The 26334-nt window shown below is 40.2% G+C and overlaps 1 protein-coding gene across 25 annotated transcripts in view; it reads left to right on the plus strand.

Annotated features, from left to right (window-relative positions):
* Positions 1-650: 650 nt before the first annotated feature.
* dlg1b (discs large MAGUK scaffold protein 1b) overlaps positions 651-26334 on the plus strand; it is a 120760-nt gene continuing 95076 nt past the window's right edge. For 7 of the 25 annotated variants that reach the window (XM_074688090.1, XM_074688091.1, XM_074688098.1 and 4 more), the window contains exons 1-3: positions 655-1580; positions 4546-4677; positions 24369-24532. In XM_074688090.1, the coding sequence (XP_074544191.1) occupies positions 1562-1580; positions 4546-4677; positions 24369-24532 (315 nt within the window). In that variant the 5' untranslated portion in view covers positions 655-1561. Of the gene's footprint in view, positions 1581-4545; positions 4678-24368; positions 24533-26334 lie in introns of all 25 variants that reach the window. The other 18 variants (XM_074688095.1, XM_074688107.1, XM_074688102.1 and 15 more) reach the window with 7 other exon arrangements.

Consider the following 26334-nt stretch of genomic DNA (forward strand, 5'->3'; position numbering starts at 1 on the left):
TTTTGTGATTTTTACTTTATTTATTTATATAATTTTGATTGTTTACATTTTTTTTTGCTTGTTTATGTTATTTGAAGTGCTAAATCATCTAAGGCAAAAAATGTAATATTTAACATTTTTCTTTTACTTTTTTCTATAATTTATTATTATTATTATTATTATTATTATTATTATTATTATTATTATTATATGCATTTAAGAAACTATATTTCAAGTTATACATTTCTGCACAATTTGAATTGTTTGAATTTCAAGACATTTTTAATGCTTGCTCATTATTAATTCTTGCTTTACATTATATATTGTTACGTTGAACACGTGACTTTAGATGGATTTTAGTTAAGTTTAATGTTGTTGTTTTTTTTCAGATCAGCTTGTGCAGAGCCACTGTACTTGTTTTGTTCACTTCATGCATCTTTTCCCTCCTCATCCCTCAATCCTCTGTCTGCTTAAAGATCCCCTTTAATCCCTCTATATCTTTGAGTTTTTCCTCCTCTTCCTTTCTCTGCTGCACTTGATTTTTTTTTATCCCTACTTTCACATCCTTTTCCTTCCTCTTTCTCCCCCCTCACACTTTCTCTTCCTGTCAATTCAAAAGTTTTCTGCCCCCACCACCCTGACCTTTCTCCTCTTCCTCGGTCTTGTAGGTGAGCTGCATGATTGGGCGACAGGTTGAAGGGGTAGTCTTCTAGAAATCACATGGTGCACGTTTGCAGCTCTGTGAGACGCCATTTTGGAGGAAAGTTTGGGATTTGTAGACCTGGGGAGGTGCAGGAGGAGGAGGAGGTGGAGGAAGAAGACGAAGAAAAGAGGCGAAGGAGGAAAAGGAGGAAGTGGAAGAAAAAGAGAGGAGGGATTAACACTGAGAGAAGTTTGACACGAATGCACAACGCAGGCTGCGTTGGGAATAACACACAAGAGTGCGTGCCAGTGTGGGATAAATCGGGCTCGAGTTTAGGTGTGCCACCAGGCTGGACTTTGAAGTTTTTTTTTATTTCTGGAATAAGCATCAAAGCTCCGGAGCTGATCACTTCCCTGCACCACAGCAACAGCACGGGTCAGCTCATGCATGCACGGAAACAGAGGGTTTATTGCAAGGAGTTTGGCACACGGAAGGTCCCGGTTGGTGGAAGCTAGATTTGCACTTTTTTTTTTTATCCAGCCGTGAGTCGCCACCACGGTCATCCTGCGCGCTGCAAGCCGGGGCAGGGAGCGTCTCCGGCGGGGAAGTACAGCAAAGAGGGTCGGTTCACTGGAGCTTCTTTTCTGGAAATATTACAGTTCAACCCGGGACTCCTGTCTTGTTTTATACTTGTTCCCCCAGCAGACTTGGTGTTGTTATTTTCGCTGGACGTGTCAGTTTCCCCTGACAGTGAGTTTGCAGGTCTGTTTGTCTCGGAGGGGAACTTGGTGTCGTCGTGGAGGGATTTTCTTGAGCCCTGACTTGGAGCGGTGACAGCGGGCTTTAACTGGAGGAATAATCAATAAAAACCGTCCTGTGTGGGGAGTGGATGAGGCTAACACACGACTAGCTCCGTACCGAGCCGAGCCAGACCCTACCATGCCAGTCAGAAAGAAAGGTAAGCCGCTCTCACTTCACATATTAACTAGCAGGCTAGCACGGCTAAACCAAACTCAGCCTGCAGCCTCTTATTCAGACACAAACACCTCCAACAAACACGGACACACACCAACACGGCTGTAACTCGACAGAAACACTCTCCCCACGGCTTGTTTCGGCCTCCTGAGCTGTGCCGTGCCACTCAGGTAAAGTGACTTAAAGTGGGGTTAGCCGGTTAGCTGCAGTTGCTAACCAAGTTGTATATGGGGCACCTTGTCTGGAGAGGTGCCCAACTAAAAATAAACTCCAATATTTCTCTTCTACTGTCTTATTTCTTGCTTTCCAGAAAGGACTCCCAATTATTCATTAGTGTTTTGTGGTTACAAGAGCAGTGACAGATAGTTTATGTCTCAGGTTTCAGGGAGGCAGACTCCAGTAGGGGAGACCAGGGACACTTGCGCCAAGGGACAGTTGCAACAAGTCTCCTATTAGAAACATGCGCCAGAACGCGCTCACACAGCGCATGCGCGGTTAGAGGAAAACAGGAAACACATGAAGCAACCACAGCAAAGACTATTACACAAACTTACTACAGAGGTATGAAAGCACTTTTATTGATCGACAAGAAAAACTTCATGTTGGCGATGTCGTCAGGAACCATTTTTTAACCTCTAATTTTTACAGTCATATATTTTGAGCTAATTTGGAGAGCAAATGATAGTGGACAGAGTCAGAGCCAAATTCAAAAAACGAAAAGTACCTAACAGGAGCTGTAATTTTTATTTATATGTTGGTTTTTTTGCATTGTTTATAATCTCTGCCACAAGATTTCGGCGGTGCTACACCAAAATCATAGAAACTAATCAAGAAACAAAAGTGCATGAAAATGTTCTGATGACAAGCACTTTTTTTTTAAATTATGCATTTCACATTTTATGGCGTTGTAGGTAGGAGCCAGTCATTGTGATTTACATGTTTTTTTTGTACACTGTAGAGGAAAAGCTCTTGTACCAGGTTGTACCTATGAGTATTATCATAAAGTAGAGAAATTCAACAGAAATACAACTTGCACACAAATGTGAATAAAGTGGGAATACCACTTTGTCCACAGGGGGTGCCAAAGTCAAAAAAACAAAACTCACCTTACAGCTAGGGATGGGTACCTTTCACATTTGAAATGATAAGGTACCGATGCCTGGTACCTGGCAATCGGTTTCGGTACTCAACGGTACCAATTTCCGGTACTTTTTTTTTGTTCATGTGGTACAAAATATCAATGTAATAAAACTTAATAGTAATAAAATCTCAAATTCTTTCATTTAAAATATTTATTTTTCAATATATAACCTTGCAATGCTGTGTTCATGTCCAGTATGGAAAATCACCTACTCTTCTAGTCCCTCACAGTCACAAAGATGCTTTAAGGTACGATTTTATGTGAATCGGTACCCGGTACTTTTGACAGAATTCAGTCGGTACCAGTAAAAGTACCTCGTTCGGTACCCATCCCTACTTACAGCAGCTGTAATTGTCTTCTGTTCGTGTTCAGACTAATATGTTTTTCTTCAGGGCCAATACTTACACATTATCAGTAGTCAAGGAAGCCGATAACTAAGATTTGGGGCTGATATTCTTTTGCAGTAAAAGTGAAAATTGGCGTCAAAATTTGGGCTAAAATAAACTCTAACACTTTGTCCAAATGCCTTTAGGCATATGTTTATTAAAACAGATCTCAGGCTCAGCAGCTCTCTCTTAAAGTTAGATGAAAACTTAAAAAAAGGTCAAGTTTCTATAATATATCTCTGTGTGTCACCAATCAGAGTGTACTGTAAGTGGGACAATACAAGAGAGAAAATAACACTGTCTCAAATTGAATTTCTTATTGGCCCTGTATTAAAAAAAGGCAGATGCCGATCTGCTTCAAAATGCTAAATATCGGCGCTGAGTCTCCACTAAAAAAAATCCAGTAAGGGTTGACTAAAAAAAAACAATTCTCAGACAAACAGCACTAAATTTAAATATCTTTGTGTTTACCATTTTTTGGCATCGTAGGTAGGAGCCAGTTATTGTGATAAACAAAATTTTTGTACACCATTTAGTGTCCACTCCTCTTTGCTCTTCAAATAAAGCTCTTGATATGTACTTCTGAAAACTTTTACCAAACTAAATAAAGAGATTTTTGAACCAAAGCAGATATTTTAAATCTGCCTTTTCTTGAAACCGAAGATGTCCATCCAAACTGTTCTTTTGAATAAATATGGGAGTTTATGCTGATTTAAAAAATATGAATATATGATCATAACCTCCTTTAGATACATGCTCAAAACTCCTGGAAGCTCTCATCTTGAGGTTACACAGACTTTTCAGCAGCGACTGACGCAGGTGTGTTTTATACGTTGACACAGCAGCTCCTGGCAGATAAAGGAAAACTTTCTGTAATCAGAAACCAGGAGGGAAATTTTACACACTGGTGTTCATTCTGCTTTTAATGCCCGCTGCATGTTTCAGTGACATATTATTATCATATTCATACTGTCACCAAAGTATTATTGTGTAGGTCTGTCTTTTTGGTGCAGAATAAACTGAACAATAATGGTTTGAATGTAAAAACTGCAGAATTGTTAGAGTTTAGAGCTTATTTTTGCGCCGTGTTGTTGGCGATTCAAACCTGACGCCTCGCTCTGAGCTGAAACACAAACCTTTACTCTGACATGTGGAACCAAATTCTGTATCTACCAACCTCTGCTTTTCCCTCCTGGTGCTGTTTCCTGGAGTTTTCCATGTGACGCTGTGCCTCCATCCCTTTCACTGAGGGATTATTGCAGCAGTAAAGCAGCTGTTCGTTCAGACCAGGCAGTGTGTGCACTCTGCTGCCGCTGACTCTCTGATCACATTTATCGTCCAGGCCTGGGGTGAGCTGATGTATCCCCGACTCACCTCTTTTTCTTCTTCTTCCTCTTCTTCTCTCTCCTCCTGTCGTCCAGATGCACAGCGAGCCCTGCTGCTGCTGGAGGAGTATCGTGCGAAGCTGCACCACGCTGAGGACCGCCAGCTGCGACACTCCATCCAGAGGGTCATCGACATCTTCCAGAGCAACCTCTTCCAGGCCCTCATAGGTACGATGTCTCTCTGGATATTTAGCTCACACACACACAAAGTTTCTGCGCAGTATGCAGTGTTGGTGTGGCGTGACCTTTTGACCTTGTGCGTTTAGCTCCTCCAGAGATGCAACACTCCCTCCAAACTTGAGCAGACAGTTTTTAAACACCTGAACTCATCTTTGAGGAAACTTTGAACCTTTACCCTGTTATACCCCCGCAATCAGGCGTGTTTTTATGGGACATTTATGGCGCCAACGTGCTGGATCATCTGCGCCTACATGTGAGGCACGATCAACACAGATTCGTTTGTAAAGGATGGGCTCAGGTTGAAGCACGGAGATATTTTTAAACCTTTGACGAATCGCTGAATGATCTATTTTTACTCCAATAAACTGAATCAGCGTTAAACAAACAGATTGGAGAGTTTCAGGTCCGTTTACGTGAAACTGAATCACCTGGCTTCACCTTCTGAAACCAGCTTTATACGACTACTTTCATTTCATTCACGAGTCTGAAAAGAGGAGAAGTTCATCCTGAAAGACTTAAAAAGTTTCCGTCTGTGCCTCAGCCGTCCTCCAGCTTGGTTTGTTTGTCATGTGTGAGCGGTCACAGCGGGGCGAGAGGTCGTAAAGTGAAGCCATGTGAGTGTGTGGAGGATAACTTTTGACCGTGAAGCTGCACAGACGGCATCTGGTTGGAAAACCTGTCGAGAGTGTGCAGAAGTCCAGAGAAGAAAAAAACATTATATTGAATATTTTATTAAAAAAAAAGTTTGTAATGCTGTATTCCTGCCAGACGGTGGCTGTAGCAAGTCTTACAGCTGTTCATTAAATCACAGAAGAAGAAACTAAAGGCTCCGTACAGCACGCATGTTGTGGCGTTTCCTTTCCCTCTTATTGCCGACCCGTACAGTCCCACTTTTTGGTTCCCTTCTGTTGGTTTGCCAAGTTGCTGTGCCCTTACATAAAAAACAAAAAAGCAGGCAACAATGTGGTCACTCATATATGGTTACAAATGTCTTTTTTATAAACTATTTAAACAAAAACATTAAAATGAGAAAGAGATAAGCTAAAAATATAAACAAAATCCTCTTTTATTTTTAGGATAGTCTTCTTTCTATCAGGAAGAAACTGTCCCCTGCACAGACCTCTAAAATTTAATTCTTGTAAACAACACCAAAAACATTTTTTATATATTTTTAAAAAGTGTGGTTAAACAGATATTAGTGATTACGTCTAAAAATGAGTTGAAAGATTTAGATCTATTGTGGGAGTAAAATTTAAATTACTTTTAATATGCTGAAAAATAGTGTCCCCAGATTTTATGTCACAGCCGAAACACAACAGTTTAAATTCATTGGTTGAGTCTGGATTAAAGCCACACCCCTAAATCTGCACTCTGAAGTCCTACACCTCATGATTGCATGGTAAATTGCTGATTGCTATCATTTTCTGAAATAAATAGCTTCTTAAGTCTGAAAATCAGTGAGTTACATTAAAACATGACACGTCCGTACATATGTTTGCTTGAATTTGGGTAAAAATCTTTGGATTTTTATCAACATATTGTGTTTTTCTGTGAGAACAAATCTTCAAAGTATGCTAACTAGCCATGTGCTTGCTAGCATACTGTAGTTATGCAAATAATTAGCTAAAAATGTCACAACTGAAACAGTCATGACAGAAACATCTGATAATGTTTTGGTCATGATTTTCCCACCATAGGCACAGCCTACATTTGAGAACTGGGTACTGGTCACAGCTGAAACAGTGTAGTCCCACCTGAAACACAGAGTGTTTTGTAAAAAACAAAGTATATTGAGTTATAAACTAGGGATGCACGATATTGGATTTTTGTAGATATCCGATATGCCGATATATTGAAACCCCTTTTGGCCGATAATCACGAGTTTGTTTGTTTTTTCACTGTAAAGAAAGCTAAGTCTATCCTTTACTGGAATTTATACGTTACTCTTATTGTGAAGGTCTTATTTGTTTAAGAAACACATAAAACAAGACAAAAAACATTTGATTTTACCATAAATAAGAAATGAACTATTTTTTCAAACTCATGACATTCAGTGTTGAAATACAGAAAAATAATTTCTTTAGATCACATGAACTTTAAATGTACGATGCATTTTTAAACATAACCAAGTTGCATTTGATTATTTTAGAGCTACTGTAACAACCTGGTGACAGACACAGAGCTCTGCAGTGCAAATAAATGAAGTGCTACATTTTATTTAAGGGGCTTATTTTTCAGATGGAAAATAATTATAATGCTAACTGAATAGCACCTTATCGGCTGTGACTATCTGCAGAAATTTTCATATCTGCCGATACCGATATTGTGCCGATAATATCGTGCATCCCTATTATAAACGAATGTAATAACACACTTATTTGTTAACTTTATGTTCTGTCTTGCGAAATATAAACTTTGGAAACAATTGGATAAACATGAGACATTTTACAAAGAAATAATGCTTTCTGTTTTTGAAGAATTGTAATATATAAACTTCAAAATTTGTTAAAATATTCATTTTTATTGATTGAAAACTGTCCTGAAAATTAAAAAAAAAAAATTAAATCTATAGACAACAATATAAAAACAATAAAACAATAAAAAAATCTTAAAAGGTTGATGTAATATGTTTTTGCATAGTTTAATAGATGTTTCGGTTGTGACAAATTTTGGGAGAGGTAAAACATTGCAAAACATTTTAAAAATACAAAATAAAGATTAACTGTTCTTTTACTAGATCTGTGACCTTTAGATATGGTGCAATATAGCAGCCATCATTGTTGTGGTTGTTCTTTCTTTTTCTGCCGTTTTATTGTGTGAGACGGTTGGCAATCCAACCTTGAGGCACATTACCGCCACCAACTGGACCGGAATGGCTTGACTGGAAGTTGTGGCTGCGCACGCAACCTTCACCTGAAACTGCGAGTGCGCATGCCCTGAAACGCTCTGCTCTGTGGCTGGATGGATGAGCGTTTTGAAAAGTTTCCGTTTTCGGACGAAACGCAACGCGTTCTCATCTGAACGCAAGAAATGTTATCAGACTTGACCGTATTTGGCGTCGTGTAAACACGGCCTAACCTGGAGACACAGCAGTCTGTTGATTGGTGGAAAGAGTCACCACTTCCTGTTCTTTGTAACAAAAAGCCACATGCTAATCACAAAAAAGACGAATTTCTGGATGTTTACTGTGTCGCGTTTTTCTTTATTGTTGGATTTAAGTGGGGTACACTTTGTCGCGCTGCTACACCATCACGCTAATTACGTAGCTGACTCAGCTGTCAGCATCTAGCGTACTGGTCACCTACCGAGAACGTCACAGTTGTCTGTGGAAACACAAACAGGATCAGGCTTTACTGATCCAACCCGTACCACATGTTGGAAAAGGGGCTATGTTGCAAAAACACTAAAATTGCAAAGGTAGAGCATGGCGGGAACAAACACGCCATGCTGCTGCAACATGTAGCTTAATATAAAAGATGTAAAATTTAGAAAATTGTGTTTGTTTGAGCCCATTCCTGTAGAAACAGCAAAGGCTAACGCAAAAGTAAGCTCAGGTAAACTCAAAATATCAACACCCTGATAGATTCAGACCTTTAGAAGCAGAAAAACATCAAGAAGAGGTTCCTCCTTTAATTCAGAATAGTGACGTCTTATTTCCACGCCACAAAGATGCGGATTGAGTTGGGTTCTGTGTTACACAAGTTTCAGAAGCTTAGCCCGCCTTCACTGTGGGATCTGTAGATCTGTTAAGACGGTAAACCCTCCATAGGAAATAAGACTGTTCAAAGGCCAAGTTTCATAATCATATAACAGTCCGTTGCTGAACAAACCAAATCTCTGGAATAAAATGTGAATGTAGGATTGTGTGATTCAGATTAATTTAAGGTGGTAGAGTTTAATTTGAATAAACAGAGTGAGTCAAAGTTTCCTGTACACAGTTATCAAAGAATGAAGGAGCTGGTTCCTTTAATGTTTGTAAATCTAAAATGAAAGACAAGGAGGCTGTTTCTATAAGATGTCAGTGTTTTAGTTCGGTTGTTTGGACAACTGATTCATAGAACGTGATTTTAATCTATAATCTTGTGTTTTGTTGGCTTGTTTGTCTCTTTTTTTGTTTCCTGTCTGTAAATGTGTTTTTGGGAAAATGGACCGTTTGTACTAAAGCTGAAAAAAACTGGATTTGTGGTATGCATGAGCCAGGTTAACAGACAAAGAAACGTTACATTTGATGGAGGTATACGCCACCATTACAGGCGCTAACAACAAGATTACGGCACCTGTTCGACTGTTTGAAGACTGACGTTGTGTGATACGTTACCGTTTGAAACAAAATATGCAAAGACAGTGGACAATCCTTTAGAAAGGCGGCGATGCGTAGCCATACAGCAAATTTAGATCGGTGACAGATGAGATAAAAGTGACAATCAAAGTCTCAAACCGGCGAGGCTCGCTGTCAGCTACAAGTTTGATTCACTCTTTTCTTTTATACGTCTGGGTCCTTCAAGGTGTGTGTGGTGAAATGTTGGAGTTCATGAGCTGCTTTAAGAGTTATTCATCGAGTTACTGGGGCATTGCTGAGACGCTTGTTCCTCAAAGAAGTTTTCATATTACTGATTTTATTATTAATGTTTTCTACTGTTTGCTCACAAACACCACAAATATTTACTCCGTTCCAGATCACCAAACTTTCTCTTTCTCTTTGTTCACCTGATCGACTCACTGATAACAGCTGTTTGTGTATTCTTGTAATTAAATCTCCATTTCTTCTGCTAAAAAATGTTTTCTTGATCTTCGCTCAGTCACACCGAGAGCGGTAGACATGCGCAGTTTGTTTAACAGGGTTTTCCAAGAGGTTCCTCTTAATTATGGCGTCATTTGCTCCTGTGTTGCTTTCATGGTGTAATTAGTTAACTAGAGGATTATTTGCAGTCCTGCATGCAGCTAACCCTGCAGTCAAACAGGCCGATCCATACCAGGGCGTTAGGACTAATGGTCCCGTTTGTTTAATGACTGAACATGCATTCAGGTTCAGGTCTCCCTTGGGAAAGAGGTTTTAAATCCAGATCCAGATCCTCTCTGATCACCTCTCAGCTGTCTTTCATACCCGCTTCAGAAATTCTCCCAGATTTCAGTGAGCTCCTTCAAGCCCAACACTGACATCTGCTTTATACAGAACTTATTTTTTGTGTTATTGCACATTTTAAGTTTAATATCGAGACTTTTTCCAAAGTGTAACCACACAAACCAAGATGCTTATGTCTGCCTGAAAGTGGTACTCTGTTTTTAGCTTTGTGCATAATCTTGGAAGTTTCAACCCGAGCTTCATTCATAAGTTTGAGTTCTTTGGATTTTAAGAAAAGAGGGTTATTATGATCAAAATGTCTGGCTTTATTTATTTATTGACAGTATCACTCTTTTTTGGGGTATGAATAACTTTTGTCACTTGCTTTTTATGGCACAATTTAAAGTTTGAATTTGGTTTTACTCATTATACCTAGAGGTCGACCGATATGGGTTTTTTGGGGGCCGATGCCGATGCTTTCCAAATTTGGGCAGCCAATGCCGATATGCATAGCCGATTTTTCCAATTTGATATTCAGGCCGATTGTTAAATAAATATATATTTATCACATTTTTGTGAAACGCAGCAATTTCTGAGCAACTAAAAGAAATCTATTACAACAAGTGGTGTCCAGTCCTCTGAACATTTATTCAGCTTTCAAAACAATGAAATATTTTGTCTGAGTAAACACACAATGTAACAAGCAGTAGTAAACATTCACACTCTTCTTAAAATGTCAAAAAAGAAATTTAAACTTATTAATATAATTTGAACAAAAGTATGTAATGTATCCAAGTGGTTCCACAAGTTTGAGGTGCTCATCTTTTTTGTGCCTGATCAATAATTGCGTCATTTTATACAACGGATCAAAAATCGGCTTTTTAAAAGAAAATACAGCCGATGGCCGATAGAGACAAATGTCCAAATATCGGCCAGATATATATCGGCCGGCCGATATATCGGTCTACCTCTAATTATACCTCTGCTCCTAGAGATTTTGGTGCACAAACATTTTATGTGCAGCTTCCAGTCTATTAAAACCGTAGACTGTATACAGAGTGGACCGCGTGGCTCCACCATTTATCATTGCACGGTTTTCTTTATTTTTCTTTTTCTTTTGAGAATCTAATCTCTTCGTGACTCTACCTCCCGACATATTTTACAGTCCCTGAAAAATATACACGTCAGCTGTCAATCATTGTTAAACATGACGTAAAATCTAATTTTGAACCTTTAATACTTTTTCAGTTAAAAAGAGAAACTTGAACACAAGACAGCCAAATGATATCTTCAAATCACCACAACAATCAGACATGAGAAACATTTCTACCAGGTGTGTTAATTTTTTAAAGTTTGACCACAGCCCATCTGGAATGACTGGGAAGATGGATTTTTTTTAACCTATACTGCAGCCAGCCACCAGGGGGAGCAGTTTTTGTGGAGACCTTACTTTGAGCGGTGCAAGCAGACATCCATATTTTTTACAGTCTATGGTTGAAACACCCAAAAATGATGTTTCATACACTCTTTCAATCTTAATTTTGTCAGTTTCTGGTTCAAACACTGTCTGTTTTATGATTTCCAAATAAAATTACCGTAGTTTGACTTAAGTTAACAGACAATCAACAGACAAACTTAAATTAAGTTTCTTTAACTCTTCGATGACCACGATGATGAAGTGATGAGGGAAAGAAAGTAAAGAGCTCGTGTAAAATAAACTCCTGTTTTGGATGTTGGAGAAAAAAGCTCTCACTCCTGAAACTGGTGAAATAGATTTTTCTTCTCTCTGCTCCGTTTTATTCATTCCAGATTGTTTCTTTTGGATTTAAATTGCATGTACCAGACTAGAGGTGGTAGAAAAAATCAGTTTGTCATAATATCGTGTTTTTTTTTGTTCAAAATCTATTTTATTTTTTCAAATTTAAATCTTCATTTTAGTCTTTAGAAAAAAAGTTGAGATGCTAGATCCTCTGAATTAATCTTAAAAACAAACACTCATGTGGTGTGCATTTTTAGGGAAAATATGGCTCCAGATACAGTCCATAGACTTCATCTTTATCCAACTTTTTCCTTGGTCTGGCGTTAAAAAAGCAAACTCAAAATCACCAAAGTCACTGAGAGTAACGAAGTGTCTCTGATCTGATGGATGTTGTTGGATGATGTCTGTAGGAAACTGAATCGCGCCTCTTTTAAAAACTTCTAAAACTGGGCGTCGTAAAAACAGCCCACGCCACAAACAAACATCTGTAGGAGCTGTGGGTATTTACGTTCACAGACTCACCCTGTAGGACCTGCCCAGAGCCGGATCCAGCAGGAAAACCAGCCCAGCCCCTCTGTTCCCTCTCAGAGACCAAACGCACCAACAGCTCCTGCAGTAATTAACACACGTCTCATATGTTTTGAAGTGTCTGAATGTGACACTGCCAACGCTGAAATCTGTGAACGGATAAATGTTTATCTCAGTGTCTCCACCACCTGCAGCTGTTTGATGCTCGGCTGCCAAAAAAATATGCTTTCAAACGAAACGTGTCTGCGCTTCCTGCAGCCAGAGAAAACCTGGACGTCTTTCTTCTCCCCATCCCCACGAAAAGTGGAGCAGCAGCCGGGGAAGTCGAGGGGGGACAGAGAGAGGAAGAGGAGGGGATTAACATGAGAACAGCAGGGGACAGGAGAATTTTCTAGCTTTGGCTTTCGTTACTCTTTGCCTGCACTGCAGCGCCGTTATTTACACCGTTAGGGATCTTTAACCACCAGCGCGAACCAGGCCTGATCCTGGAAAGTTGTGGAAACATAGAATAGATTGGAAAATACTTTATTTATCCCTGAAGGGAAGTTCAGGAGGAGTCACAGCAGCAATCAAGAAAACCAAAGTTAGAAAGTGTATAGAAAGTGCAAAAAGCTCCATAAGAAAATAGATGCTGACAGCTTGTCCATCATTGTCCAGTCAGCCAGCCTCCACCTCCACAGGGTCCAGGACTGAGCGTCTTCAGCAGTCTGTTCAGTCTAGCATGATGCTACTCTACCCTCTGGTATTCCCTCTGTTGCTGGGTTAGCACAGCTAGCTCGTCCATCTTATTGGAGATAGATCTTACGTTCCCAATAACGATGGATGGAAAGACAGGTCCATGTCGTCACTTCTTAGCTCACACCTGAGAACCAGCACGTTCCTCACCTCCTTCTCCTCACCTTATGGGGAAACATCTGGCCTAGCACCAGTTAGCATTACATGCTACAGGCTGCTAACAGGTGATTCCACATGTAAACAATGCAGCCATGGTTACATGTAGGATCTCCAGACAAACACAGGAGAAAAAAATAGTAGAAATATCACTGAAGACACAAAAAGTTTGGTGTCCACGACCAACAAATAAACCGTACAAAGTATTGACCCACTCCAAATGCAAAAAATGATGAAAAAGAGACAAAAAAAATCACAAGAAACGGACAATGAAGACAGAGCTGCTGTAACAGGCAGCCACAACGGGTGGCGCCTAGCAACAATAACATGAGGACTTTAGGGTTGAAGGGTGCTAGGGTACAGTTCAGATGGCCAGTGTGTCTGCGCCCTTAAACTTACACTCATGAATCTTTCCGGCCAGTCATGGCAGGAAAAAGTCCAGATGTCACCAAGGAGGAAATTTTACCATGTTTTGTTTACTGACAGTTGTTGCACCAGCGCCCACATGTGGTCAGATATATAGTGCTTGCTGTATCTCTAAATCCATATGATGGCTCTGTACAATGAGTACTGTGAGCGAAAGCTAACACTTTTGCTGATGTGTTCAGTTATCCTTGAAGATATAAACTTTCTAGGTGGTTTTTTATCCAGGGGTTTTGTTCTGATTTTTCCGGGACGTTTGGTGATGATCTAAGAAAATTTGATGACTATCTTTTATTTTGTCAACCAATCACCTCTTGATTTCTTCCTTGCTGTATAGCTTGACGGTTGACAGGTGGCGAGTTGGTTACCTCCCAGTCTTAAAACTAGAATCTAGAGAAGTTATTAAATTTCCCAGATCTTCCACAGTGAATTATGAGAGCCATAGTTAGAGGAGGAAAAGCTCGGAGCTGATTTGAGTGAGATTTGAATAAAGTGCTGTGAGATTTCTGTTTTGTCTTTCTCTTCAAATCACGGTCATAAAAAAACAGTTTATGTATAAATCAAACATCACTTTAGCTTACATATGTTATCTCAGGTTGTCCTGAATAAATAGACATGTTAGAGGTGTCGTTGAAAGGTTTGAGGTTATAGATATGTTATTACACATTAATACCAGGCAGAACAGAAATAGGAAAGAGTGTAACAGATCCCTCAGTGTTTCCAGCCTCAGAGTGAAGGACATTTAGCTGCTGAGAGTTGGTTTGTACGTCCTCTCAGAGTCATCAGCTCACCTCAGCCCGTCAGGTCAAACCACTGATGAATAACTGTGTGATCGATCGCAGCGTAACGAGACTGACAGGTCTTAACGAGCTCTTAACGAGGTCTCAGTCTGCAGAGAGACAGAGAGAGATATTCAAGAGGTTTAACGGTTTTTAGAGTAACCTGTCGATGTGTTTCTGAGCTTTGAAGCGGTGTATTGATCCTCCTCTTTATCTTTTTACAGTCTGCCATCTTTAATGAGTGTGTAGCAGACATGTAAACCAGTTTAGGACATGTCAGTTAATCCCCCCTCCCCTTGCTGTGAAACAGAAGTCCCCCCTGAGGTTTCCAGCAGCCGGTGTTTGTGATGTTAGCGCTGTGTTTCTGTGAAGAGCTGTCACCTCACTGGCAGCTAACGGGCAGTAAACTGAGACGCTGCTGCAGGGGTTAACGGACGCCGCGCTGAAGGAATGTGGTCCGGTCTGTTCGACTTTCCCAGGACTGAGGAGCCACTGAAGGACTCTTCTTCTCCTTAGACGTCGTGAGCAGATCAACGCACAGACAGGCCATAAAACAACCCCAAGTCTTTGAAAAACAAAATAAACACAGCTAAGCTACCGCTACATGTTGAATATTCCCCAAATCTTCACCAGAATTCCTTTAAAGGATGAGATCATCACATAAAGATCTGGTTCAAGGAGTGGGCCTCGAACACCAAGGTCTGCCCATAGCGCCACCTCCTGACAGGCCTCCAGAGAGCTGGCCAATCAGAGAGACGAGGGTTGGTGGAGTAGAGAGTCTCAAAGGTAGGCTCTAAATGAGTTTTGATTACTTGTTAGTAAACACAGCATTCAAACTTGGCTCCTCCTCTTTGGCTCAGTGCCAGTGGCAGCCCACACCCATAGCCTCTGACCATGACTACGTGAACACACTTACTAGCCCAGCAACCAATTGTAGCATCACGTTCAAAGGTAGGCTCTAAATGAGTTTCGATTACTTGTTAGTAAACACAGCATTCAAACTTGGCTCCTCCTCTTTGGCTCAGTGCCAGCGGCAGCCCACACCCATAGCCTCCAACCGTGACAACGTGAACACACTCACTAGGCCAGAAACCACCTGTCGCATCGTGTTTCCACAAGGGAGAGACTCGAGAGCCGTGCACCTGACTTAGCATGTTAGCACAAGCTAATCACGGGTATGTGACACATACCTGGTTAGCAGAAAGCTAACTGGCGTCGCTCTTCGTCTCGTGCTGCTCTAAGTAAAAGTCGAGCAGACATTCACCCTCGTTTAAGAAAAAGTTTTAACTGTTTGGCGTTCAAAACAACCAAGACATCAACATCCAGGCTGAGGAGGGGGTTGAAGCAGACACAGACACTGACACACATGCATAAAGACCCAGAACCAAAGCTTTTGGTTGCGTTTTTCTGTCTCCATGCTGCGTTCGCTATCGTAGCCACTCAGGATAGCTTCCTCCACTTGCTATCATCAACACTCAAGGTCACTTGCGCACTGGGAATGCTGTGATTGGCTGATGTAGCCACCCAGAAATGTCCTGATGCAACCAAAACATGAACATCCAGGCAGAGGAGGGGGTTTGAGGCAGACACAGACACTGACACACATGTATAGAGGCAGAGAGGAGGCGATTGAGCAAGATTATTTCCGTAAAAGCAGCTAAAACTAAGTGTTTCAGACAGAGGCTGAAATAAGGGTTTACCCCAACTTAGCTGTAAGTCATGCGAAGATACTACGGGGGCACCAGAGGGACAGAATAAAGACCAAAGCACAGTCATTGTTTGCATAGTGATTGTATAGTGTCGATTAAACAGTCTCATATACGAGGTTTTTATTCCGTAATGCAGCTTTCTGTGTAGCATCGGGGGAACCAAGCAAAGAAAAGTAGCTTCACTGATTAAATATTGATGCAGCTGTATGTCGAAAACAAGAACCACTCACACAGACCCACGCTGAACACACACAGCCTCTGACCAACATGTTCAATAAATAAACCAACGTATGACCACGTCCACACCGGGTTATTAAAGATCTGTAACATTTGACACCCAGGACTGACTTTCTTTCTGAGGAGAGGTTTGTCTTCACCTCCTCTTCCTCCTGCAAACATCCACTTCATCCTCCTCCTCCTCCTCTCAGCATCTTCATCTTTTATAGATGAGTGGAGATCATCAGGGTGAACTGAGTGCCCTGCTTTCTGCTCTCCTCATCCTCCTCTTCATCCTGGTCTTTCTGCTTGGCTGCGCTGCTGCGAGAAACATGGTGGGATCAGATCAATGGAGTAAAACGGCGTCCGGTGTTCTCTGGGTTTAAGAGGGTCGACGCTCTCTGGGCAGAGACGGAGGATCCACAGTGAGGAGTGGGTAATAAACAGGAGAGCAGCTACATACGGATAGTTCCTGCAGAATTGACTGAAACTTCATCACCTGTCTGATTTGGTCGACCCTGATGTGGAAGTGAAATCTTGAAGTTCTGGAAACTTCCTGTAAACATTTATTTCATATTTTAAACCAAACCAGATCACGCTGCCATCAAAACGTGCTCCCTTTGACCCTTAACGTCATAAATCTAGCAAAGAGTTCAGACACACTGCAATTAGCAGAGTAACATCCAGATCTTTAGGCTGGAAGTTGATTTATTAAATGGCAAAGATTTGATCGATGCCATCTGTTTGTCTGAGAGGAATCAGGCCGGTCTGAGCTGGAGGAATGAGGAGGAGAAGCTGGAGCTCACAGGCTCCCTCTGCTCCTGTATGTCAGCGGTGGTGGTGGTGCAGGCGGGGGTTGGATTATGGACCGGGGGTAATCGTCATGTCCACAGAGGGATTACACTGTGCTCGGCCTGCTGCAGACATCTCTTTTTGGGGGGTTTGGCAGATTGGAAATGTATTTTTCATCAGAGACACTCAGATGCTGGGACGTCAGTGTGATCATGACAAACACAGAGCGAGTGAGGGGACACGGAGCGGTTTAAAGGACACACCACGTCTATTCTGATCACACTGAACCAGTTATTGCTACTAATAAGAATTATTTCAGAATAGCTGTTTATTATCAACACGAGAGTCAATTTAGACATCAGAATAAAGAGAAATCATCTTTGAACTCCAGGCAGTCTGTTGGTGTTTTTTGTTTTTTGTTCCCATTGATAAAGAATTCTAGAAAAATTTGAAAGTTCTTGTAAAAGTTCCGCATTTCAGATAATGGTTCAGGATTCTTGGTAGCATCCCACAATTCTTGCTGAAATTTCAGATCTGTGTTGTTCTGGAATATTTGGGAATATTTGTTAATCTTGGTTACATTCTAGAATTCCTGGTTACATTCTAGAATTTCCGGTAAAAATCCTAGAATTCCTGGGTACAATCCCAGGTAAAATTCCAGAATTCTTTGCTGCATTCTACAAATGTTAGAAAAATTCCAGAATTATTGTCCACATTCTAGAAATAAGGCTACATTCTAGAATCCTAGGTAAAATTTCTGAATTTGTTAGCCACATTCTAGAGTCCTAGGTAAAATTCCAGAATTCCTGACTACATTCTAGAATTTCTGATATGGTTCCGAAATTCCTGGCTACATTCTAGATTTCCTGATACGGTTCCAGAATTCCTGGCTACATTCTAGATTTCCTGATATGGTTCCAGAATTCCTGGCTACAATCCAGATTTCCTGATACGGTTCCAGAATTCCTGGCTACATTCTGGAGTTCTATGTAAAATTTCACAATTCTTGGCTACATTTTAGAATTCCTGGCTGCTTTCCAGAATTCTTGGTAAAATTCTTGGATTTTTTGGCTACATTCTAGAATTCTTGATAACATTTCAGAACTTTTGGTAATATTTTTAGAATCCCAGACATGAGGAACAACCCTGGAACGTAAGCTCCAAACAGATATTTATGGTTAATAACCTACTCCTACTAGAAGCAAACCAGAAAGAAAAGGAAACGGCAAAACCAAACATATCAAACAGAATTCTAAATGTATTAATGAATCATAAAGAGCATGTTAGAGCCAACATGCTTTAAAAATCAGCCATTGATTCCAGACACGTCGATCAGTCAGTCAACTTTTATTTATAGAGCATCTTTCATACAAAAAAATGCAGCTCATAGTGCTTCACAGTAAGTAAACACAAATTCATTCAATTAAAAAAAGTTAAATTAAATTAAAAATTTAATATTTCAAAAAAGGCTTTTACTTTCTGATGTCTCTCCTCTCAACCAGACAACCAATTGAGTCGCCCCCTGCTGGACATTAGAAAACATACAGGTTCAACATAACATTGCATCCTAGCTGACAACTACTGGATTGAAATTCAATCTGTTGCCATCCAGTACCTTTACTTCCAGACATTAGTAAAAACTGTGTTTGGTTTAAGTTTTTCTTTTTTTATGAGTACTCTGTAATTAACATTTCCAAAGCGATCAGAGAGGATTCTTTGGTTTAACTCTCTTAAAAGGAACTAAATCATATTTAGGACCCATTTGTGGGCCTCAGGTGCTCCCCGTGTGAAGACCCTGCCGTCGTCTCTGGACTCTGCAGCTTTAGGAGTGTTATTTCTCTGACTCTGAGCCCCGCTGTCAGCACACTCTTCATCAGCAGTGGTGAAAACTGTTTCTTAATTTAGTAAGAGGTTTCTTTTTTCTTTTTTTCATGAGAATCTTTTCTGCCTCCGAAAATACTTTACCAAGCTTTTTCCTGTCTTATTGCAGCTCTCACTCTTCCTCTGCTTTTAAAGCTTTTTCCATCCCAGCTCTGAAGGGACTTTATTTTGTGAAGAAATGGACTAAAAGCTGCTTTTATAAAGAAAAGTATCGGTGTTTTCTTATGGTGTGTTCACTGGTTTCTCTGATCATAGAGAAAAAATGAGTTCAGATGCAGAGATTTGTATCTGTTGGTTTAAACTGGATTTAATGTGGAGTGTTTCCCTTTGCTCTCACTCTGGGTGTGTTGTTTTTACTGTAAAGTGTGTAGTGTTGATATACCCACACACACACACACACACACACACACACACACACACACAGAGCACATCCTTTGATGCAGCAGTTTAAATAGGTGTGGTCTTGTGTTAAAGTGAACAACAGTGTCTGCTGTGTGGCGCTCAGCGGTCTAACTGGTTAATGTGATCAGTCTGCTGTCACTGAGAACAATCATCTGCTCTGATGTGATTTAATATCTGGAGTCAAAAATAACAACAAACCACAGATCCTGTTCTGGCTGTAACCAGATTAGAGCGCAGGATTTTTAGATCACTCAGTTAATCTGGGGATACTCCAAATTTATTTCACGTTTGTCTATTTCACAGAATTTTCGTATTATTCCAGATTGGTGGCAACGGTTAAGCCTTCTTGGCAACTTTTAAAGGGTTCTGTGAACATTCCAAGTTAATGACAACATTCTACAGTTCTGAAGACATTCCGGAAACATTCCGGAAACATTCTGGAATACTTGCGTCTTGCCAGAATTATAGTTATGTTTCAGAATTTTTGTTACATTCCAGAAATTTTGGTAAAATTTCTTAATCTATGTAAAATTCTAGAAGTACGTAACATTTAAGAATTCTGGTACCATGTATGAACTCCGATAACACTTCAAATTTATTGTGACATCTCTTGAGCCATTCCAGAGTTATAGTAAAACTTCTTCAACTTCACATTCTGGCAGAATTCTGGAAATATTATGTCATTCTAGAATTCTGCACAATTCCAGAAATCTCCTTTTTTTTGGTTTTTGTTTTCTTTAGAGTTCCAGGTCACATTCCAGAATTTTTTGTGTAATCTCAGAAGTGTTGTGACATTCTAGAACAGGTGAAACATTCCAGGAATGTTATAACATTCTAGAATCAGTTTGGATTAGGGTGTCATTCTAGAATTCTGTTAAGATTCCAGATTTATTGTTACATTTGAAATGTGTTTCGTGTAGAACATTTCACAAACTAAACCCCTTAAAGCTGATTCTGAGCTGCAGGTTGTGTGTAGCACCTTGTTCTTGCAGTCCGCCCTACTTTCCGGCTCTGCTGCTGTCAAACATAAACCTCTGACTGCTGGTTTCACTGTAAAGCGATCCCTTTAACTGTCTCCCACAATTCCACAGAGGTCCCTTTTTATTGGACATCAATACGCGGCTGTGTTTAAGGCCGTCCCCTCAGGAGGTTCATGCTCGCAGCAGGAAAACCTGCCGTGGCACAGCCTCTCGTCTTACTGCCTCTTCATGGAGTCAGCGTCTGAACTTTGCCTCTTCAGTTTGTGTGCAGGTTGGATTTGAATCATTCTTCGTTTAAAGCCTTAATTAAAAACATCTCAATGAGGACTTTAAATCCTCCCCGCTCTCTGAAAATGAACTTTAGCAGCTTCAAGTTTTTATCAATTCCTTGTTGAAACGGAGCTCTGAGTCCTCAGCAGTGCTTCCTGTCTTCACACAAACTTCTTCTTATTATTATTATTTCTCTGAACAGTCAGACCCCCCAGCCCCGCTCAGCCCGACCCACGCTGACCTTCATCTCCCATAATCCCTTCAGATACTCGCCACAGCAGCTCAAACTTTGTGCGACTCTTATTTACAATCAGGATTAAAAATCCCTCCCTCTGACTTCTTCAGTGTCTCCTCTTCAGTGAATCTGGTCCTGTGACTGTTACCTGGTTCTTAAAGGTCCCATATCCTGCTCCTTTTCTGCAGTTTAATCTGGATCATTGATGTCTTCATGAAATGGTAGTAACATGTTTTGGTCCAAAAAGCCAATAAATCAAGCACAGCAGCATTGTTTCCAGGCTCTCATAGCCCCTCTGTTCAGAACGCTCTGATTTAGTAGGCGTGGCCTTCATATGTAAATGAGCCACCGCTGATACCGCCCCGCTCTTCCACGTCACTGAGAGCGGCGCCACGAGCTCCGAGCGCACAATGTTTAGAAAACAGAGAAGCTCGTTTACCGTAACATTACAGGCTAAAACAACAGGCTAACTGCAGCTAAAGTTAGCATCCTGAAGCTAACACAGAGACAGGGGGGGCACTGAGGAAAAGCTCTTCATCTGCTCCACAGCACACAGCATTTAAAATACTCACATTTCCAGGGTCCCAGGTTTGTTGGAGGATGGTTGGTAATGCGCCTGGATTCAGGACCAGTCTATTGGCTAGCCCTCTGTTGGACTGTCCAAAGTTGGAAAAGCAGTCGGCCGTGAAGTGACGAGCACACACATGCACAGTTTTACTGAGTGTAGCTGGAACATTTCCTGATAAATGAACTCTAGACACTTAGTCTGTCTTCTTCTGAGATGGGAAGCTTGAGCATGGAACTATGTGGCTGTTTACAGCCAAAAACAGAGCAGTGATGGCAGCGGGGAGGGGCTTTGGGGGTATCTGCTCCGGTGGACCAATCAGGTCAGACTTGCTCCTGATTGGCCAAAAAAGGGAATCGCTGACATCAGCAAATCCCCAAAATCCAAACAGTTCGTTTTAGGTCAGGATTTTACATTCACAAGCTCTGCTAAGAACGGGTTTGGTCATTAAATATCACATTCTGTGGGCTGGGAGGAAAGACAAAGATGGGACCTGTAAAGGAGACATGTACGCCTAAACCACATCTGGCAGTGTGAGTGTGGACTAAAGTGTTGGACAATGAGCAGTTTTTAAAAAAGACTCGCAAAGATCCAGCAAGTCAGTCCAGAAGGGGCGGTTTTCAGAGCAGGATCCTTTTAAAGGTTTGATGATGACTTTGGGACCATCCAAAAGTTCCTGGTCCTAGAGTCCCATTTGTTGCAGCAGAAATGAAAACCCGAAACCTGTAGACTTCAGGCCTGGCTCTTCTCATGTTTTTTTGTTGTAGCAGTTAACTGAAATTCGATCTTACGTTAAGGCATAGTGTTTTATTTTGAAAACTGGATGTTTTTATGCTCTCTTTGTGTCTGACTTCCGGAAGACAACACAAGTCTTGAGTATCCGCTACCTGCCTGACCTCAACACACAGATTGGAATTTAAAGCTATCAGCTCTGGAGCCGTGACGGAGCGGAGACGTACCAAACACAGACCTGGTGAAACTCTGTTCCAGCTCTGCTGCATGTAATCATAACCTAAAGCATTTGTCACGTTCAAAGCTCATAAACATCCTCCAGGAAAAGCTGGATGCATCATCAAGGGCACTAATCCATCCTGAGGGGACCATGAACGTGTGTTTGATGATAACTGACGCGCTGTGTCCATGTTTCACTCCGAGCTTTAAAGAGGTTGATTAAGTTTTTATGAAAATCACATCGCAGAAAGTTGACAAAGAGAGGAACTCTGTATTTTTAGTCCTTCCATCAGCGTCTGTACCATGATCATACTCTGCGCTATTTCCAGTCACAAAGTGATGACATAACATTTGATGGGATCAGTGAGAATCTTTGTTTGGGTCTTTGTTTTTCGCTGATTTGATTCTGTCTTTGCTGGGACGATTTTCTTACTGCTGGATGCTTCATCACAGGATGTTGAGGGAAGATAATCTGCAGAATCTCCAGCTCTGAGAATAAAATCTTGATCTTTGGCTCTGTCACCTGCCTGCTGTCTGGATGTATTTTTCATTAGTCTGAAGCTGCAATGCTGAGATTACAGTTACACCGGGGCTTTTATTGTGAAAGAGCCAGGCAAAAAGAAGTCCTACCTCCTCTAAAAGTTTGTTTGTCTCAGGTCATACTCTTTTGGGATCCCTGCAGAGAGACAGCGCTGTTAGTTACAGAGGAAGATGATTTTAAACCAGATGTTACACAGCCACCAAACTCCATTCATAAAAACGTTAATTTTACCTCACAGCAAACTGAAAGGATTTGCCTCTTTTATTTTGGTAGTTTGTCAAACTTGTGCCTTTGATTTCTTCTTCTGCTTACTTCAGATCAGTTTATAAATGTGTATTTCTTCCAAAAACATAAACAAGTTAACTAAACTGAGCAGCAGATGTTCAGTCACAGATGAGTGTTGTTGGCTAAAATAAGCGTTTTTGTCAATGGGGTTTGGTGGCATCAAAGAGGAAGTCCTACCTTCTCAAAAAGTCTTGTTTTGTGTGTTTCAGGCTCAGGTCATACTCTTTGGGACCCCTGCAGAGAGACAGAGCTGTTAGTTTTAGCGGAAGATGATTTTTTACCAGCTGTTACACAGCAACCAAACTCCATTCATAAAAATGTTAATTTTACCTCGCAGAAAACTGAGAGGATCTGCCTCTTTTATTTTGGTAGTTTGTCAAACTTTTGCTTTTGTTTTCTTCTTCTGCTTACTTCAGATCAGTTTTTAAGCGTGTGTAACTTCCAAAAACATAAACAAGTCAATTGAACTGAGCAGCAGACGTTCAATCACACCTGAGCTCTGTCGGCTAAAATAAGCGTTTTTGTCAATAGGGTTTGGTGGCGTTGAAGAGAAGTCTTTATTCTGTCCCTTTGGTGCTTCCTTAGTATCTTAACATCATTTACAGTTTAAAAAAACTATTTTTCCCTTCCTTGTGTTTTATAAAAACTTTATTTTGACTGCCGTCTCTTTAAGACACCATGCTCCACAAACCCCCTTCACTCTGATTGGCCAGCCCGGAGCGTTGTGATCAGTTTACAGACAGATTCAGGGATTTCTGCATCATATGAACATGAAGAGGTTTAGAAATCTGCACGTGCTCAGTATGAGCATTACTGCACTGGCCCTTTAAGTCCAGAAGCTGCAGCCTGTGTCAGCGAGAAGCTGTTGAAGTGCTGATCCGTCGGTTTATGAGAAAACATCTGTGTCGGCCGGCGGTCAGCTAAAGAAAGCCTCGGTTATTTCAGCCCCCTCCAAAAATAAAACGGCATTTTGGACGTGACCGCTGGGCTGGAGGCTTTTTATAAACGCTGGCCTCATACGCCGACTGTACGCTGAAGTGTGGGGACGGGCTCACGATGTTTACACATCACTCAGGCCTGAAGCGTTTGGCTTTTAAAGGGACACTTCATGTTTTTTTTTTTCCAATTTATCACTTTTCTTTTCATGTGTTTCTGAAACCTGTACAGCTTAGAAAAAACCTTGAATGAGTCAATAAGTTGTGTTAAAATGTAGAAATTGTGTCATAGATGAAAAATGGTTAAAACAAAGCTCTCACTCATTTTTTAATTTCTTTTATTAAGTCTTTTTTTTGTTTTACTTTTACACATTTAGCTTGAAAGAATTTAATCTAACTTCCATGTCAGAGTGAGACCTCTTTCTTTCCTCTCTTTGGTTTAAAAAACCTCCTGTATTTTTCCGTGTCTTTCCAGATATCCAGGAATTTTACGAAGTGACCTTATTGGACAGTCAGAGATGGACGGAGTCTTCCAAGGCAGCGGACCCCATGACGCCCGTCAACCTGTGGGACTTCTCCAGCCTTCAAAGCACAACGGTGACCTCGGACACTCTGCCCAGCCTTAGCACCAGCATTGAGGTAAGAACGCAGGAACAGGAAGCTGGGGGACCAATCAGAGCTCAGGTTAAAGATGTCTGTGGTTCTGAGATGTGGAGGTTGGAGGAAGTAAGCGTGAGCTTCGTCATCCTCTTTTTGTGCGGATACTTTTATTGTTGGTTGCTGTTGATGTGGACTTTGGTGCTCTTGCAGTTCTTGTTTTTACCATAAAGATATAAACCTTGTATTTAAAAGATGACCACTGATAGAAAGCCAAACAGTTTTAATTCTGCTGTAGGGAAGAAGTCTTTCAGTTTCTCTGACCACACCAGAATTTTTTCTTCACCTTGCGCAGAAAAATCTGATGAAGCAGAAGTTTTCACAGTTTACAAATCCAACTCTTGGCGTATCCAACTCTCTCACAGAAACTGGGGCAATGAATCAGCAATTTGTTCCCCTTTGTTCAAAACCGTATCACAGTGGCGTTATTATGGCAGCTTGAGTGACAGATTCACTTTATTTTATGTCTCTGAAGCCAGAGTTTGGAAATCCTGACCGCCTTTGAATGCATCAGAAATCACAGGACTGAGTGTCAACCTTCCTATCGAGTCAAGCATTGTTGGTGTTTTTCAAAAGACAGTTGTTATCTTAGTTTTTCTTCACTTCCCTTGGTCTCACCAAATGATTGGTCTAAATATTTTTTCGTCGTTGCTTTCCATCAGTCATGCACACAGACCTGACGATGCTTGAATTTAAACTTTTTACAATTTTGATTGAAGGTGTTCTCCTTCCAGCATCTCAAAAGACACATTCATTGCAATTTTTTTGAAGTTAAAAATAATTAAAAAACTTGCAAAATTATTTAACTTCAAATTTTCTGAAATTTTGCTAATTTTGATTTTTTTTTTTAAATTGATATTTTTTGCAATTTTTTTTTTTCTGCAAATTTCAAAAATGTGATATTTTCACATTTTTGAAAAAACTCAATAAAGAAATTAACCAATTTTGTAATTTCACACTTAAAAAAATACAAATTTTTGAAATTTTAAATTTCTAAAATTAGTGTTTATTAGCTGTGTGGATGGATTCATTTAACTGACAACGTGCCATATTAATAAACATGACTGATCTGTGGACATTGGCAAACAACAAAAATGACAAAGCGGCAACATTGTCAATATTTTTTATCAAATTCAAGTATTCTTTCGAAAATTTTGCTAATTTATAAGTATATTTATATTTTTCTGCAAATTTTTAAAATTTAAAAATTGTTTGAAATTTTCACAAACTTCTAAAATAAAAAAATGCAATTTTTTGAAATTTTATGCAACTTTTGCAAAGTTTTGAAATTAAAAAATGTTTGCATTTTTTAAATTTTAGGAAATTTCCGAAATTTAAAAAAAATGTTGCAGTTTTTGCAAAGTTTTAAAATTTAATTTTTTGATTTTTGCAATTTTTACAATTTTTGTTAAGTATCACTTTTTTTTAAGTTCAAAAATGTATCAAAAATAAAAATAAGACTTTTCATGCACAATTTCATAAATTTCAAAATAACTTATTTTTTTTATAATTATTCACTAGATTTTATCTATGTATGGAATTTTATTGACTTAATTTTCTTTATTGTGAAGATAAAGTAGATTTTGTGGCTCCTGAATGACGTTAATCCAGGTGAGCTGAGGCTAAATAGCTCCATGAAAGTAAAGTTGACAGACAGTTACTAGCATGTCTGACAGCTGTTTGCTAATCACATTAAGTAACAATAACAGAAAGAAGGAGAATGCTAACTGCGCTGAATCAAAAAAGAAGAAGAAAGACTTTGCAGCAGTAGCTGGAAACACATG

The sequence above is a fragment of the Halichoeres trimaculatus genome, unplaced genomic scaffold (genome assembly GCF_033239565.1).
Source record: "Halichoeres trimaculatus isolate MK-OKI-2021-1 unplaced genomic scaffold, fHalTri1.1 fHalTri1_scaffold_15, whole genome shotgun sequence".
Classification (NCBI taxonomy): domain Eukaryota; kingdom Metazoa; phylum Chordata; class Actinopteri; order Labriformes; family Labridae; genus Halichoeres; species Halichoeres trimaculatus.